The following is an 18,838-nucleotide window of genomic DNA, read 5'->3' on the forward strand; positions in this document are numbered from 1 at the left end:
GATTAAAATTGTCAGAAGGCATATATTGACAAGGTTCTATATTGTAAAGATATCTTTGAGCTCAACTATATGCCTATGTATTAGCTAACTGCATGTCAGCTGTATGTTGCATAGAGCTAACTGCAAGTATAGGGAAATTATGAAGAAGAATGAGGTATTCAATAGGGATGTTTGTAAACTCCTGTATTTACTGTCCACCAGGAAAAACAAAGCGCAAGAAGTCCAGGCTTGGCTGAAGTCCCAGCCGCACTCGTCGGCCGCGCGTCGCGAGTGCGGCTCCGAGGCGCTCGAGCCCGAAGAGATGAAAGCCCTGGCTGCGGAATTGGACAAGCAGCTGACGCAGATGAAAGGATCCGAGAAAACTGTCACGCTGCATGTCAAGTGGAACCTACTGTATAAGGTATAGTTAGGGCTGGCCTTAGACATCCATGCGCCCGGGCGAGTCGTGAGTCAATGTCAAAGTCAAAAGTATTTTTTTGCCAGAATACAGTACAGGAAGGTCTTACATTGTATATTTTTATTTCAGTGTATTCAGCCTGCATGCAGGCGTGCAAATATTCTGTTGAGAGGCGATTAATTATTTTATAACAATTAAAAATTTCCTATGTCAAATACCAAATAATTTTTTTTTAATAGACGGAGACGGCATGAAACAACAGGAAGAAGTAACATTTTCTTTTTTCCAGCCGGAATTACACGAAGGCAACGTCCAACCGGATCCCAAAGCAGACTTCAAGATGTACGACCGCGTGGTCTGCGTGGCACGGAGCATAACAGCGCCTTTCGGAGCCAAAGGCACCATAACGGCGATATACCAGCCGCCGCAGGCCAATACGGTCCGCTTGGCCGACAAGTTGAACGCCGAGCCGACGTATCAGGTCATGTTCGATGAGCCGTTCCCGGGAGCGTCGTCGGAACAGCTGTTTGAAGAACACAGGTTCTATAGGTGAGGTTTGACGTGATCACGCTTATGGCAGTACTGACTACCCGCAGTTTCGGATGCGTAATCTATTAAATCCAACAGTTGAATTGACAATCCGGGTGCTTTTTTAAACTACTAGCGGACCCGGCAGACGTCCTGCCCGAAAAAACAATACATTCAAAATTATGATAACATGATATTATTTGTTCGTAGGATAACATAACATACCAACAACAGCGCCATCTAGCGGGTCCAATTTATTGAAATACGTTCTTTAATTTGAGGGAAGAGTTTACCGTATCGACGGGATCGACATTAAATGTTTGACAGTTACGAAACCCGTGAACGTTTTGTATTGGAAAATGTTTTTCTTTTATTTTATTTTTTCGTTTCTCCGATGTTTTTAATACTTATTATACTATTCCTGACGAAGACAAGTCCCAAAAACACAAAAATCATAAAAATTGGTCCAGCCTTTCTTGAGTTATATATAAATGGTGTAACTAACACGACTGTGTTTTATATATGTAGATTCAATTCTGCCCTCGTTAAGAAGAACGCAGTAACCGCGAAATGACGATTTCGAGAAAACTGCTTTTTGTTTTAAGATCGACAAAGTTTTTACGAAATAACTGCGTTTTTACTTACTGAATTTTAGCCTTTCTAATAGGTTTACATGCATGTTACTGCGGTCCTTATTACGGGGGCAGAATTACTGAGGGAGGCTGTAGGGTTAGCCTGCTCACGTCTTCCGAATCACCCTGTAAGGGCGGTTTCAGACTATACCTGGCGCAGAATGTCGCTGCACGCAGGGTCTTAAAACGTGTTTTGCGTAGTGTCGTGCTTGCGTCAAGAACACGCTATCGATTGAACTAAAATAGTGAGTACCTAATGTATGCGCTTCAAAACAATGATCAAGAAATAACGGTCACTTTTTATTATTTATTTGTTAATGAGAGTAATTTCGAAACAGTGGGTATGTGGATCGTAATTAGTGAATTATTTAATTACAATAATGTGGGTATTTAAATACTGAGTTATTATTTCATTATTCATCAATAATTATTATTTGTCAGTAAAATTTAATTAATAACTAAAATAAATGCACTTTCTCTTCGATTTTAATCTTGTAAACATTTACCGATAACATCGATACGCGCGTTGTCCTTCACTACGCGTTGCCATAAGACCCATAAGTGCGAGTGAGCGCGCGATATGCTCCACTGTGCTCGCACTTTTTATTGCCCCGCGTGCTGAGACATTCTGCGCCAGGTATAGTGTTTTATTCGCGCGTAAAAGCTCATTTTTGAAAGGTGCGTTTTAGTTTTCTTCGAGCGTTGAAGACGCAGTAATGAGCAAGCGCGAGTAAGCCCTGAAACCGCCTTATATGAGTAAAAGTAGATTATTGCACCAAGCACAAAGTTATTTATTATTGCACCGAGTGCCGATTTGGAGCCCGAGCGTAAGCGAGGGCTTTAAAAAGCACGACGGCAATTTAAATTACTTAATGCGAGGTGCATAATCTGCTTTTCTTTCAATTATTACAGGAATAGTAGACGAAAAAAAAACTCATGCTAAACAATTAATAGGAAAGAAACTGAGGAAAGAAATGTCACTAGCACTCGATGATTCCTTTTTTGTAAGTTTACATTCACACTCAAAAAATATCCACGGAAAATTGGGTGACACTCTTTTTGGCCCGGATAATACCGACATGGAAACACCGACCCTGTTTTTCGTGTACACGCCCATAGAAGCTCCTGTCAGTTTCTATGGGCGTGTACACAAAAAACAGGGCCGGTATTTCAATGTCGGTGATATCCGGGCCGGGAAAGAGTGTCACCCGGAAAATTCGCAAGGTTCCCGCCAATTTGTTTTTTTATTTTTTTTTTCTTACTTTTTTGGCATAGTTAGTAGCCAGTAGCGGTAGATATTTTTACCCGCGATCTGTCAAATTTCGGATGGGCGCCAGGTTGGCCAACCAAACACACGAAGTTTTTTTTTAAATATACGGCTACTTACTGTTTTGAGTAGGATTGGTAACCTAACATAGATTTTTTTTTCACTATGCAGGTTAATTTTATAGCAAAAATACTCTTGTTACCTCTTTGGTGGTGCAATTAAAAAAAATCTAAAACAATGCAATAAAGAATAATTGGAAGAAAACTAATTTTGTTCTGTCCACAGAATGCTTCCAACGAATATGTTGAACATATCGTTCGGTCGCAAGCTACGCGGCACGGTAACCGTGGCCGGCGCGCAGGAAACCGCACAGAGCGTCAACAAAACACCTAATCTGCTGCGACGAAACGACGGACTCAACTCAGCGTTTGCTAGCTATAGGTAAGACAGGGGGGCGGGGGCTACTATGAAAATCGAAGTTCGTATCGTACCGTGCCTCTCACTCTCGTATTAGATAATATTAGCGTCAGCGGAACGGCAACATACGAAGTTCGAATGCACTTCGTATAGGACGGTTTTTTTTTTGGATTTCAAACGTAAGAACTGTAATAAAAATATGCTAAAAAACATGTCTCTTTGCAGTCCTACAAGAGATCAAAAGACACCGAACAGCGATACGCAACCAATTAGCAACAATATCAGCGTATCATCGGATAATTCATCATCTCAGGTAAAAAAACATTATTTTTATCAATGATCATCTAACTAAAAAGCCGTGGTGGCCTAGTGGTTTGACCTATGGCCTCTAAAGCAGGGGATCGTAGGTTCGAACCCCGGCTCGCACCTCTGAGTTTTCGAATTTCATGTGCGAAATTACATTTGAAATTTACCACGAGCTTTACGGTGAAGGAAAACATCGTGAGGAAACGTTCACAAACCTGCGAAGCAGTTCAATGGTGTGTGTGAAGTTCCCAATCCGCACTGGGCCCGCGTGGAAACTACGGCCTAAGCCCTCTCATTCTGAGAGGAGGCCTGTGCCCAGCAGTTGGACGTTTATAGGCTGGGATGACGTGATGATGATGATGATTTACCTGCGAAATAAATATGCAAACAGTTGTGAAAACTCTTCACGTGTCTGTTTGTTATGTGTGTTATTGTTTTAGCTGTAAGTAGGTTTTTTTTTAATACAAGCTTGTGCCGTTCTACGGAGACGATCCTGGTCTCTGTCGGTCTCATAACCAGATTATTGTATTGTCAACATTTAAGTTACCAAATTTCAAATCAATCCGATGCGTGGTGATACCGCGAACGGCGAAAAATGCATTCGCAAATTTTATAACCACGACTAACAAATATACGAACGTTGCAAGTTAAATAAAAGCTTGAAAAACACGGTATGTTTTTTGCTAGCTTAGTTTGTGTGGAACTCTACGTAAGCAAGTACGACTCAATTTTTTTACATTAGATGTCGTGTGTCGACCCCTTTATATCTAGAATTAAAATTCGCGGGTAGTTTCGGATAGTATGATTAATACTGACAGTTAAGCGAACTATTGCGGGGGTAGTTTGATATCGCAGTGACGGCTGTTTACTCTCGTCATTGTTCAAGACGGCCGTTGGAACGTCGGGCCTTTCAAACGGGTAAATCTATATCTATATCAGTGTGATAAACTTCTTTTATTTGTTTGTGATGAATTTGGGACGCTTCTAAGGTATTTTCTCGACAGAGTCTCAAAGTTGTCGCTGTGTATGATAATTGAAACGATTTTTATCAAAATGTGTCGCAAATTAATGATCTTGAAAATGATGGGTAAGATCTAGAAATATTAAGCCGATTTTTTAAATCTTTGACTACTAGAAAGCCAAGGATGGACAGTGAGTTTACAGGGTCCTGCCCTAATAAATACTATTTAAGAACCTACCTAATTAATTGACTAATTGTATTTCCGTCAAAAATATCCGTCTGAAGAAAAATTTATCTTGTGTTAAACATGGATGTTTTAATTTTTATGTTGATGTATTTTTTCTTTTGTCAATTAAGCTAAACATAACAACGATAAAATGCGTCAAAGTTCGTTAGTGGGGGTCCGTGACGTCACTCCTTAGTAAAAAGTGTACGTTAGGTGTGACGTCACACGGAACTTTAACCGGCCATGTCATATGTCCACAATTTTTGATTAATTGACAAAAGAAAACACCGTGTCGGTATTTTTTTTTTGAAAATCTAACGGTCAGACTAAGTAATATTATTTTTTGTAATTGTTGCCTATTATACCGGTAGAGTTTTATGTTGTGTGACTTATATTGTAAGTACCTGGGCGACGAGCTTTGCTCGGGCTAAAACCTCGGGGAAAACGCTTATTATCGATAATAGCGTTTTCCCAGATATAAGACCAAGCTAGACGGATTTATCATCCCCGAAAAACCCTACATACCAAATTTCATCGAAACTGCACCGTTCCGAGATCCGCGCTATATGTGTATATATATCCAAGATATACAAGAATTGACGAATAGACTCGTGACCACGGCAACTGTAACGTTGCCGAAACGTCGAGGTAAATATTACTTGTGTAATAATAGCGTGATAAGTCCCGTTTGTGGTATTTTGACTATGAGTGAGAATCACGAAAGTTTAAAACGTTATATACAAGAATTGCTCGTTAAAAGGTGTTATAGATGGTGGTTTATAGATGTTTATGTATTTGTTGTCGCAGGATAACGCCACGCAACTGCTGAGGAGTTTGCTAAATATCAGTCAAGGGGAAATGGATTCTCAAAGGAAACCTTCAAAGGTAATTGTAACGTTTCATACTTATTAAAGAAACTTTAAAGCTTCTGTGCCTTATGCAATTTTTCGGGGTGCTGTTGATTTTAACGTATCTATACTAATATTATATATGCGATAGTGAATCTGTCTGTTCTGCTTTCATGTCTAAACTACTCGACCGATTGCAGTGAATTTTTACATACATCATGCTAGAAGACCAGAATAAATAATAGGATAGGTACTTTTTATCCCGTAAAAAAAAGTTTTTCCCGAGGATGCGCCATAAACGAATTCTTCGTAGACGGGCAACGGCTAGCAATAAATAAAAGAAACAAGTACTTGATAGTGTAGTAATACAAGTTGTGTTTTTAGCCTGCACCAGATCAAAACCAAAGTTGGCGTTCGAGAAACGACAATATGCCAGGACCTCCGCCTAACAGGTACAGTTTTAGCTTATTTATAACATTTGTACAATGCCACAGAAACCCTCTGTACGCTGGTCCGACACTAACCTAACCAACAAAAAGTTGGAAATCCCACGACACTTCAAACTTTGTCACTTCAAAGTTCAATATCTCAAAAATGGCTTAACTGATTGATTTTGATGAAACATGACTAAAAACCATCGCTAGAAAATCTGATTTCAAATCGGTCCACCTGTTTAAGAGCTACGGTGCCACAGACAGACACACAGACACACATAGTGGTCAAACTTCTAACACCCCTCTTTTTGCGTCGGGGGTTAATTAGTTATTAGTGTGTAGTTGCAATACTTATTAAACTTGTCCATCCTTGATAGATAAAAAATATAAATAAATATATTATGGCTAAGACAGTATTTTCAAAAAACTACATAAATATAACTACTAAACTACATACATTTGCATGCAGCCTAAGTCATCCGTTTTGGAAAATGTTTATTGGGTAAGACCATAAATTAAGATAACAGCTAAACCATTGTTGAACCTACGTATATAGTATGGAAAATTTGTCTGTCAACTTTTGACAACCATAAGAAACATCAATAAAACATCATATCAGCCTTAGGACGTCCACTTTTGGACATAGGCCTCCTCCATAGACCTCCAGTTGCTTCGCTTGAAGGTGCCTACATCCACCTTGAACCCGCGGCTTTAACCAGGTCATCTGTTCGTTTCGTTGGTGGACGTCCTACCCTGCACTTGCCGATCCGCGGATAAAACTTTCAACTCAGTATTTACCCACATCCAATGGTCCGATTGACTTTAAATTCGGTACTTGTATAAAGTTCAATGCAATAACGAAGTACCGGCAACAAAATGGAAGTAGCCAAAGGATTTTTTGACAAAAATTGGCTTTGATGTAGTTACAGTCAAACAAACTGAATCATGTACCAGGATGGAAGGTTAGGCTACTAATGTTTATTTATTTATAGTATGGCTTACAAATGACACTTAAATCATAGTTTTACATGTCATGTTGCCATCTCTATACTGTTGTCAAATTTCATAGTGAAATTGATTATTAAAAGGTTATCAGTTTGTTCCACTGTATGGAATGTCAATGTGACATCAGTAACACAAAGCTTCCACCCTGGCACACGATTGTTTTTTTGACTGTATTTGAAGTGGCTTTTCAATTTTTACAGTGACATAATATTAACAGCGTCATTTCTTTTTTAGACCTCAGCAGCAAAATTGGCGCACAGAAAATGGACCACCACGGGGCCCGCCGCCGTCGTCGTCGTATTCCAATGAGTGGACCAATAGGAATTACAAGGTAAGTTTATATTTCATTCATTATTCTCATATTCTAAAAATTGAGAACTAGGAAAGTCTTTGAGAAAATTTTTGTCAATGGTTGGATGAGCGTGATGGTTTAGTCAGGAACTGACCTTTGCAAATGGTATCGACCTGCGTTGTTTACAAAAGGACGTTCTTTGCAAAGATCGACCTGGCCCTGTACCGCGGAATAACTAATAGTACTACCGTACAGAAGGGACTCTCTCGAACAAGTCAAGTTTAGGTATAAATCGTTGCCTACTCTTTCGACTTGCACGCGAAATTGAAACTTATCATGTTACACGAGCGTTCATATTCCGTTGGGCACCGTCGACTCGTCGTTCGTTGTACTACGAAGTGCAAAATTCGAACTTCGTATCTTGCCATCCCGCTTACGCTTATTTTATTTCATACGATAGTGAGAGGGACTAGATTAGATTTTCGTAGTAGCCCCTTGCAGGTGGTAGGACCTTGTGCAAGGTCCGCCCGGATTGCTACCACCATCTTGCTCGCTAATCCTACCGTGAAGCAGCAGTGCTTGTTTCGACGTGGAGAGTAAGACAGCCGGTGAAATTACTGGCACTTGACGTATCCCATCTTAGGCCTCTAGGTTGGCAACGCATCTGCAATATCCCTGGTGTCGCAGATGTTTATGGGCGGTGGTGATCTCTTACCATCAGGAGACCCACTTGCTCGTTTTCCATCCAGTCGAATAAAAGCTTTCCCCTTAGTTCTTTGCGAATGACAATTTAATTTGCAGGTGTTGCGCTTCCTTAAACTGGTCGGACGTTTTGTTACACGTATTTTCAAATGACGCCGTTATCAGGTATCGGACGAGTATCGAAAACCAAAGGCATTAGTTTCAAGTATATCAAACGGACATGTTATAACGTTCTGTTTCATACTGACCATCGTGTTTGCATTATGTTCTCATGCCACTTTTTATTAGATAGTTAACATTTTTGATAAACATTTTGGTATTTTTTTTTTGTACAATAAAGAGTTTACATACATACATACGTTTTTAATGATTCACGGCTAGTGGTTAATACTTGAAATTTGGTATGAACGTAGCTCTTATAACACAATTAATAATAAAAGTCTGAACATATATATTTTTTGTCTGTCTGTCTATAATTTATAAAACCAGGCATTACTTTGTGGAGGTACATGTCAATTAACTAAAAACACCTTAATTAAGCCGTACCTTTGGTAAGCCGTTGGCCGCCATAGGTATGTTTTAGATATTCAAAAAGAAATATGAAAGTTGGATTCTAATTAGGTTTTCATAGGTTTCAATTTACATTGGGGGGGGGGGGGCGTGACAGATCCGAAGAAAATTGGACACTAATTACGTATGCATAAGGTACACATTACTTTGGGGCCGGGGCCGTACGGATCCGTAACACGGGATACCAAAGGTTAAGACCTTAAGGTCGCGGGTGAGCAAAGTAATTGTTTACTTCATTGTCTGTCTGTTCATGCACCTCTAACATCTGGTAGTATTGTGAACGGTTGTGTTGCTTTGAAAATGAGCTGTGGTTGAATTCGAAACGTTTGTGTGATTTTTGTGGCCGGTTTTGTTTAATTCATCGTCCCGGCAGGGCCAGCCCCCGGTGCCTCCGTACCCGTCGTTTGGCCCGTTCGGCGGGCCGGGCGTGCAGCAAGTGCCGTTCCCGGCGTTCTTCCAGCGACACCCTCCCCCGCGAATGCCCCCCCGTGGGCCTCCTCAGGTCAGTCAACGACACTAATGTATCGGCGAGCACTCATTTATCATATTTTTATTTAGGGAAAGTCAACGTTTCGCACTGGATTCGATAAATTATTATTATGCAAATTATTACCTGGTTTTTTTTTTAAGATGTCATTTATGTTTTGTCAAATTATTGATTGGCATACCTTAATTTAGCAACTTATTATGCATCCAACCTACTTTCTAGTGTCCTTTATCCTGGCTGCTATAAAAAAACCTAACATCGAAGGCTAAGAGCTACGCTCCGCTTTCTTAGCCTTCTGAACCTAACTATCCAACCAAATCGCTCGCACAAATCATTAAAGTATAAACTTTGCAATGTAAAAACCAAATGTTATTTGACAATTTGTTATTTGCCTAAAATCATTTGCTACATAATTATTTGCCACATAAATGTGTGATGAAGTAAAATTTCAATGTAAAAATGTTGCCCGAAGTAAAGTTATGCCAAATATTAGTTTGCCAAATAACTTTGGCCTAAGTGAAATGCGAAACATATTTCGCCGAAAAGGCAGTACACCGTCAACGACATAATATACAGGGTGCCATGGCTCATTTAGATCGGTCAGTATGGGAAAGTATGAAACTATAAGACATACGAAGATCTGTTCTTAGGAACCATGTCATCGATTTTAGTTACAAGAAAAACCGCATTGAATTATTAAAAAAAAACTTCTACTCAAGTCGGGAATCGAACCCGGACGTTTTGAAAAATTAAACTTACATTGTTAAAGAACATGAAAACAATACATTTTTTATTCATTCTATATATCGTGTTTCATGGTAACATTTATTGCTTATGACCTACGCTATCGATATCCAAATAGTTTTTTTTTTTTTTTTCAAAACAACCTTTTTTCAGAACAAGTTTTTTTTGTTACTAAAATCGATGACATGGTTCCTAAGAACAGATCTTCGTATGTCTTATAGTTTCAGACTCCCCATACTGACCGATCTAAATGAGCCACTCTGTATAATATAATCGAAGTCTCCAGCATATATAAATCCCACTACTGGGCGTAGGCCTTCTCTCAAAATGAGATGGCTCGGGCTGAAATTCTGAATGGAAACTTCATGCATATAGGTAGTGTCACCAGAGTTGTGGTCACGCACACAAGAACATGTCATGTAATGACAGCAGGATCTTGACAATCACTCGTTCATTTTGTTCATTCTCCTGTCATGCAATCAGTTATTTTTGTAGCTATTTGTGTAGTCATTCACTTCAACTCTCGTGTCACTATCTATACCTACCATTGAAGTTATACCGAATAACCTAACCAACTTAGAACAATTACTCGTTAAACGCATCGAAATCGGTATATCCGTTTGAGAGCTACGTTGCCACAGACAGACGTTGGTCTTAAACTTATAACACCCCTCGTTTGCGTGGATCGTCTGATTATACCATGAAGCGTTTGATAATACCTAGAAACGTCAAAAACAAAAACAAAATGGCAAAAACGGAACCCTTATAGTTTCGTCATGTCTGTCTGTCTGTCCGTCCGCGGCTTTTCTCAGGGATTATCATATAAGTAAACTATGCCGACAAAATGGTACAATAAAAAATTCAAAACCAATTTTTTTTAAAGTACCTCCCATAGACGTAAAGTGGGGGTGTTTTTTTTTCTCATCCAACCTTGTAATGTTCCGTATCGTTGCGAAATCCTTTTAAAAATATTGCTAAAACGATTTTTTTCTTAATGGCTACGGACCCTATTTCGGGCGTGACCGACACGCTCTTGGCCTGTTTTTACCCTGATGGCATGTTTCCAGACGTCGACGCCGAACTCGATGCCACCGATGCCTCCCATGCCGGTGCAAATGCAGCACCCGCCTTTCGGCGCGCCCAACAACGTCGAGAAGTTCAATCCGTTCGTGCCTTTGCAAGTACAAACCAGTCAGCGGTGAGTAATCCTGTTATACTATGTTTCGAAGTTACTGTGTGTTCACTGTATTTATCCTTCATCCCAGCCTATATACGTACCACTGCTGGGCACAGGACTCCTCTCAGAACAAGAGGGCTTGGGCCGTAGTTCCCACGTGGGCCCTTCACACGCACCATTGAATTGCTTCGCAGGTTTGTGCAGGTTTCCTCACGATGTTTTCCTTCACCGCAAAGCTCGTGGTAAATTTCAAATGTAATTCCGCACATGAATTTCGAAAAACTCAGAGGTGCGAGCCGGGGTTTGAACCTACGACCCTCTGCTTGAGAGGCGATAGGTCAAACCACTAGGCCACCGCAACTTTTTATCCTTATTTTATAATTTACTAGCCTTAACCCGCGGCGTCGCCCGCATTAGAAATAGCTTAATGCCGTCTTAACTCAACTGTTGCTGTTGTAAATTATGCCCGTGCAATTTTTTGAAATATAATACGACAATCGTTCACTTACACGATTCTTGTTAGCATGGCAACGCAATATATAAATGACTTGGCTTGAAAAAAGGTTTCGGTAACAATTTGAACGGACAACGTTCGCTCGCACAACGCCATCTAATGATTGCAAACGAAGTTAGCACGTCATCTTGAGAGCCGAGGTACGGTACGTCACCGTTCTAGGACTGGACTACCCTCTATTCTTGTTTAAACATAAAATATTATCCCACGGGAACACATTACCGGGATATCAAGTATCTTATCTATCTGCACGCCAAATTTCATGTAAATCCGTTCAGCCGTTATTTGCGTATTGAGTAACAAACATTCAAACATCCAAACTTTCGTATTTTTATCTAAAACTTACAATTAATTTTAAGCATATGCGGGCGATTATTCTAGCGTTTTGACCATCTCATTTTTCTTGACAAACCTCCGTAAAATGGCCAAATATTCTGAAACAGTTTTTTAGTTATCTGATAGAAATACAGGGACTCTTAACAAATAATCGAAAACGACATCAATATTATAGTACGGGAATCAAACCAGGTCGTTTTGAAAAAAAAAACTTAATTATATCTATTTGGATATCGATAGTGTAGGTCATAAGCAATAAATTTTACTATTAAACACGATATTTAGAATGAATAAAATGCAATGTAAGTTTTATTTTTCAAAACGTCCAGGCTCGACGAGTTGAGTAAAAGTTTTTTTTTTAATGTATGAATGCAGTATTTCTTGTTATTAAAATCGATGACATGGTTCCTAAGAACAGATCTTCGTAAGTCTTATAGTTCCAGACTCCCATACTCCCCAATCTAAATGGGCCACCCTGTATACAGCCAATTGATAAAAAATGTGACCAGATAAATGAGGCGCTTGAAACACTCGAATAATCGGCCACGAAGCTGCAATCTAAACAAAATTTATAAATTATTTTAATATACTTACGCGAAATCGAAACGTGAAACGTGAAATTAAATAAAACGTTAAATTGAAACGTGTTATCGTGAGGAGACCTGCACAAACCTGCGAAGCAATTCAATGGTATGTGTGAAGTTCCCAATCCGCACTGGGCCCGCGTGTGAACTACTGCCCAAGCCCTCTCATTCTGAGGGGAGGCCTGTGCCCTGCAGTGGGACTTATATAGGCTGGGATGATGATGATGATGATACTTACGCGACGGTTAAGAGGGCGTGCACAAATTACATGAGGTTTTTGGAGAGGGAGGGTGTCGAGCCGAATCTCGCCGAGGTTTCAGGAGAAGTTTCAAAAAACAGTCCAAAACTGCGAGATAATTACTTTAAATTAACTTACATAGAAATAGGTACGAGTAGTACAGTCACCAGCACCAATATCTGACACAACAAGCGTGCATAAATATCTGATACGACTCTATTTCTAGGGCCGGAAGGACGTGTCAGATATTTTTGCACGATCCGCTGTGGCAGATATTAATGCTGGTGACGGTACATATCCCCACAAAATTTAGGCTTAGATTAGCTAACGAAACATTGCATATTTCGAAAATAATTACCTGAGACGATAGAGGAACCATATAGAGGAAGCAGGACCCAAATCTCACAACATCTAACCATTAGAAGATGGGGGTGGGGGTTGTTAAATCGAAAAAATCACCTCATGGATGTCCTCTTATAATATTATTTACATTACTACAACTTTGATATAATCAACTCACAGAAATCACTCTAAAGTACCTCAAAGTATCATGTTAATTTCCGTTATTGATAGGCGCCAACAATAAACTAAAACTAGACCACATAAGTTTAGACCTTAATTTATTTTACACTAGAATCATATTAGCTGTATATGAAGTATCAAATCCTTGAATCAATTGAATGAATATCTTAATCTAGAGTACTCATAAAGGCCTTCTTGATGTTTCTGTTATTCTGTAAACACTTTAATTAATCTAGTTGATACTTGAGTGTCACGTTTTGTCAGGGGCAAGAATTGCAAATTATTCCATAATATGCTTAAAAAAACCGAAGTTTGAAGCCATGGTGGCCTAGTGGTTTGACCTATGGCTTCTCAAGCAGAGGATCGTGGGTTCAAACCGGGACTCGCATTTAAAAGTTTGTTTCAAGTTCCCAATCCGCACTGGGGCCCAGTGCCAATCCCATTAATATTTTAATCCTCTCAAAATGAGAGGGCATGCGGAGAGATACTTTCGTTCTATTAGTGAGGATGCGGCCGTGCGACAGGACTATACTTATGCTTGGGCTACACAAAACATACATGATATAATTAAAATGCATGTCAAGTTATTAAAATTAACACAAATACACCATCCTAATCAGCCGGTGGTAGATTTTTTTTTGACATTCATAAGTGCTTGTTATAGCCTAAATTGAATAAAGATATTTTGACTTTGACTTTGACTGAGCCAAATAAACCGCCCCGCGTCATACCTGGTGCAAAGGTGCCCAATACACTCGCCGCGTTGAACCGCGATAGACAACCTTTGCACCAGAAACGATACAGAGCGGGGGTCAAGACCTCTCCCACGAAGACGGCGCCCCGATTTCATTAAAAAAAAGTTTTGCCTCTGAGCCCCAACAACCGGTCGTCTCCACCGCCAGTGGGATGAACAAATAGTTTGCGAGCGCCAAGTATTTCTCGCGTTTTTTTTTTATGGTTGCCATCTCAGCATTCGCTTTATCGCGATGTGTGTAGTCGAATATTAGCGAATACTTGGGCACTTCGGGCGAAGCCGCAGACACTTCACCCCGCGTCGGTAAACTCGCGCACATCAAAGGGTTTATTTATCGATCGATATGTCTTTGTTCCGCCCCGCCGTGCCGTGGCCTAGTGGTTTGACCCATCGCCTCTCAAGCAGAGGGTCGTGGGTTCAAACCCCGGCGCGCACCTCTGAGTTTTTCGAAATTCATCTGCGGAGTTACATTTGAAATTTACCACGAGCTTTGCGGTGAAGGAAAACATCGTGAGGAAACCTGCACAAACCTGCGAAGCAATTAAATGGTGTGTGTGAAGTTCCCAATCCGCACTGTGTGTAGAAATATTAGCGAATAGTTGGGCACTTAGGGCGAAGCCGCAGACACTTCACCCCGCGTCGGTAAACTCGCGCACATCAAAGGGTTTATTTATCGATCGATATGTCTTGGTTTGCAATGTGGCCATGCACAATGCCGTAGGCCGAAGACGAATTTTTATCTCGTGTGTGGCCCTACCCTTAGTAAAACAACATTACTTCTCAGTGAATTATTTCCATTTCTGTCAGACGAAACTAACGTGGGCTCAAGCCCGCCAGTTGAAAGTTGTATTTGTATACTTCATGTGATATGTTTGTTACAGTCGCGTGCACAATCCTGCGGCGTCGCAGAGTCGGCGTGCCCCGGACGGGCCCCCCGCGCTGGCCCCCGCGATACCCTTCCAAAACACCGTAAGTATTATTCATTAATATTCTTGTCTACTCTACATCATTACCTTTTTTTTTCTGTGTGACTTGAAAGAAATGTAGCAGCAGTATTAAGTGGAACGCTCATTTAATGTCTACTGATATTGGTAAAATAATTACAGAAACATACAGCTTTAGTCATTCATAATAGAGCACTTAAACTTGGGCTACAGTTCGTATGGAAGTCGCGAACCTATAGTTTCGTAGAAATATTTTTAGTATTTATGGTCATTGTTGATTGGTTACTGACTTTGACAGCCGTAAAGAAACTCAAACTTTTCTTATTACATAATACGGTATTTGACAACTCCTGAATTTGCCATATCTTAATATTTTTATGAAAATATAGATATACAGACAGTGTTTAGCGAAGAGAAAACTTAAATCGGTTGAAAATTGGATTTATATTGAATTTTTTAAAAAATCTATATACCTGTCTCTTTCTCAAACGCTTTTCTCTATGCAGCAAGTATGGCGGTACTGGCGTGTGACGTCACATGCCAGTATGTCTTTCTCTGTCTAATCTTGAATTTCAAACCCTCATAACTTTGTTATTTGTAAAGGTAGCTTAAAAATTGTTTCTTTATTCGATAACAGGCATTGTGTAGTTTTAATTTATAAAATATATACAAAATAGTCCAATACCGTATTGTTCTGTAAAAACACTTAGCTGCCTTTTTCTAGGACAGCTGAAAGTATCTTATAAGTATACATATCTGGAGAAAAAAAGGTCTTTATGAGTTTCGTTTTTGCTGATTGACTACTGTTCTGTTTTGACCAGCATTTATTAAGTGTTGCTTCTTTACCAGCTGTAGTCCGATTTAATTCAGTGTACCATTGCAATGCATTGCTTCAATTAGGAAAACCAGCATTTGAGCTTAAAAATTTCAAAAACTTTATTTTCATCAAACCAGACGCAACAGCAGCCAGATAAGGCATCCAAGCAACCGCAAAAAAAGAGAAGACCGAGAGTGGCTGCCAATCTACCTTTCCAAATTGAATAAGGACTAAAAAACAGTGACGAACGCAATTTAGAATATTTAGAAAAAATCAAAATCAATGTTTAACATTCACATTATGTGTAAATTTTTCAAATTCATTACTATAGAGACTGTACATTTTGTAAATTTTGACATGAATGATTATAAATGTATATAAAACGAAGTGGTATTGTCGTAGAAGTACCTACAATTATATCTTCTTAACTCTTTTATACGACATTTTACGTATATTTTTAACTGATGAACGAGTTTATTTCAATAAAATATTACTCACTTAAATAAATGTGTTTAAATTGCGATAATATTGAAAAAAAAATCGCATCGGTGCTGCACATACTATGGTATAATAACACTGAAATTAGTAATATGTAGTTGAAATGAACTTGCAAAATCATGTAAAAATATTTTAATTGCATGATTTTTAAGTATAGAGAGTCCGTTTCACGAAGCTGAAATATTCACATCATTATGTTGTCTTGCCCTTTTGTAAAGCTCTTTCTTTACATTTTTCCAAGCTAATTTGAAAAAAAAAGGGACAGCGTTAAAGCAAGTCACTTTTAACTTCATAACTATTGAAAGTAAGCTGAAGCGAAAAACTAATGGCTAATCGTCTTGGAAAAGATTGATATAAATTAGCATGTTTATACATCTGACTTTTAGTCTGCTATTAAATAACGGTTACATACTCGCTGCCCAAAAAAGTTAACATTCGTTTAAATAACGTTACACTTTGTGCCGATGTATGTGAAAAATGCCTAAGTTTGTAAACTGTACCTACAGCTTTTTTTAGCTTTATCTGTTTATGTAGAGTATACATATTAAGATTATATTTTGTATGAATTAAGGCGACTAGTATGCGACACATATCATTTTAACGTTTTTTAATAATGCTGTTTGTTAACTTTATAATAACGATGCTTTCCCCATGTAACGTTATTTTGCAGTGTGATTTTGGTAACCGTTATTAACGTTATACGATCACCAGTTTTAAGTCCAGCTTACTGCCTTGCATTTCGTTTTCAGAAATTTGTAGTAGCTTCTTGAAATGGTGCTGAAACATAATTTGTCGTATAAATTAGTTTCAATATTTTTTTATACTTGTTTTTCATGTTCGACGCAAATTTTAATGTTGAATGTGTTATAAAATATTGACTATACTACATCACCTATTAAAGTAACAGTTTTATTTACTGATTTAAACATCATTTGTATGTTTTTGGCTGATACCAATTGTGGGTTGAGTTATTAATAAAAATAGTTAAACTAACAGTTGTTTCCTAAAAGTTTGCTCCAATGAAATGAATAAGTTTGTGAAAGCATGTTATATACTAACTTAGTTCATCCGGTGCCAACTCTTACGTTACGACTTGTGCTATATAGTTACTATAGTCAATAACATAAACAAAAAATATAAAAGCATTCTCATACAAATGTGATGTTTAAACGTAAATGTTTATGAACAAAATACCAAGAGGTAACCTTATTTTTTGGAACTTTTATGTTTTTCTGTTGATAGATATTTTATCTATGAGAAGTACAAAACACGATAATAATTTATGCTCAATTCCTTGAGTGTGTGTTAAATGTTGTGTATAAATGTATATTATGTGTATGGCGACTATAAACTTAAGTGATGCGATTTTTCATTTACATGTCTCCCTGAAATAATATCATAATGTTGTTTTCCATTTTATAGAAAAGGTTTCCTTTACTGTCTCCAGGATTTTAAAAGATCAGAGTAATTAAATAAAAATGGAATTCTGATTTTGTGTTTTAGTTTAGTAGGTATAAGTATTGTGGTTGTGGGAATCCTTTTGAATTTTCGCGGCATTTTTGATCTGTCATAGTGACTTTTCATTTATCGACTTCCGATATTCGATATCGATATATCAATACACAACACAACATGTTAAAAAATATTAAAAGTAGAGATCTACAATACATAGGGTTTTATCTTTAAAGAGCGTTCTCTTCCAATTCACTTTTGAGCAGTCGAAAATGTAAAATAGATATAAAAATGCATTAAGCAATGAAAATAATGAATAATTAACAATTTGTAATTTAATAATTCAATTTCATATTCAAAGTCTGTTGTAGTGATAACAAGTGTTCCATTAGTCTTTATAAAAGATATTACGATTATTATTTTACGATAATATCATTGTCGATATCATGAAGTCACTATGACAGATCGAAAATGCCGCGGAAATTCCGGGCTCTGCTTATGTATGAGACTGTATAAGACCCGTGTGGTATCGGGTTAGAATATCACCTCTCCATTCCGTGGATGCCGTAAGAAGCGACTGAGGATATAGGTTAAGGTATATCGTCACAGGTATATCGTTAAGGTATATCGTCACGGTACAATAGTGACAGGTAGCTAGACTTAAAACCTAAAATTGCTAAAAGTGGCTCCGAAGCGGTAACGTTTCGTGTGTTCTGCCTACCCCATTTGGGAATACAGGCTTGTTTGTTTGTTGGCTTGTGTGTGTGTGTGTGTGTGTGTGTGTGTGCGTGCGTGTGTGTGCGTGCGTGTGTGCGTGTGTGTGTGTGTGTGTGTAAAAGTACAGATGTACAGTCGAGTTCATAAACTTGTGAGCAGATTAGTAAAAGTGGACGAAAACAACATTTGAGCTGTCTTTAAATTAAAGCTGCTACGAGATACAAACATTATCGTTGATTAATAAATCAAATACTGGCCAAGAGAAGCCACTGAGAAGCGCAGTTTATCGACAATAACTCAAAAACGAAATAACTGATCATGTTGAAAATATTTTTTGTTGCAAGTATTTATACAATTTTACCTTTGTTATTTTTGTGCATACGGTTAAGAAGATAAGCGTAGCAAACGGACACAATTTCAACAAACAATGATTACTATTATAATATTAAAGCGATATCTTTAATAAAAA

The 18,838-nt window shown here is 38.4% G+C and overlaps 1 protein-coding gene across 2 annotated transcripts in view; it reads left to right on the forward strand.

Moving 5' to 3' along the window:
- pcm (5'-3' exoribonuclease pacman) overlaps positions 1 to 17,690 on the forward strand; it is a 37,556-nt gene extending 19,866 nt beyond the window's left edge. The window contains exons 23-33 of one of the 2 annotated variants that reach the window (XM_074095624.1): positions 202 to 400; positions 687 to 946; positions 3,110 to 3,265; positions 3,467 to 3,554; positions 5,542 to 5,619; positions 5,967 to 6,034; positions 7,256 to 7,352; positions 8,959 to 9,087; positions 10,884 to 11,014; positions 14,823 to 14,910; positions 15,840 to 17,690. In XM_074095624.1, the coding sequence (XP_073951725.1) occupies positions 202 to 400; positions 687 to 946; positions 3,110 to 3,265; positions 3,467 to 3,554; positions 5,542 to 5,619; positions 5,967 to 6,034; positions 7,256 to 7,352; positions 8,959 to 9,087; positions 10,884 to 11,014; positions 14,823 to 14,910; positions 15,840 to 15,929 (1,384 nt within the window). In that variant the 3' untranslated portion in view covers positions 15,930 to 17,690. Of the gene's footprint in view, positions 1 to 201; positions 401 to 686; positions 947 to 3,109; positions 3,266 to 3,466; positions 3,555 to 5,541; positions 5,620 to 5,966; positions 6,035 to 6,485; positions 6,538 to 7,255; positions 7,353 to 8,958; positions 9,088 to 10,883; positions 11,015 to 14,822; positions 14,911 to 15,839 lie in introns of those variants that run through there. The other variant, XM_074095625.1, reaches the window with a different exon arrangement.
- The last annotated feature ends 1,148 nt before the right edge of the window (positions 17,691 to 18,838 follow it).

This window comes from Choristoneura fumiferana, chromosome 12 (genome assembly GCF_025370935.1).
Source record: "Choristoneura fumiferana chromosome 12, NRCan_CFum_1, whole genome shotgun sequence".
NCBI classification, from domain to species: Eukaryota; Metazoa; Arthropoda; class Insecta; order Lepidoptera; family Tortricidae; genus Choristoneura; species Choristoneura fumiferana.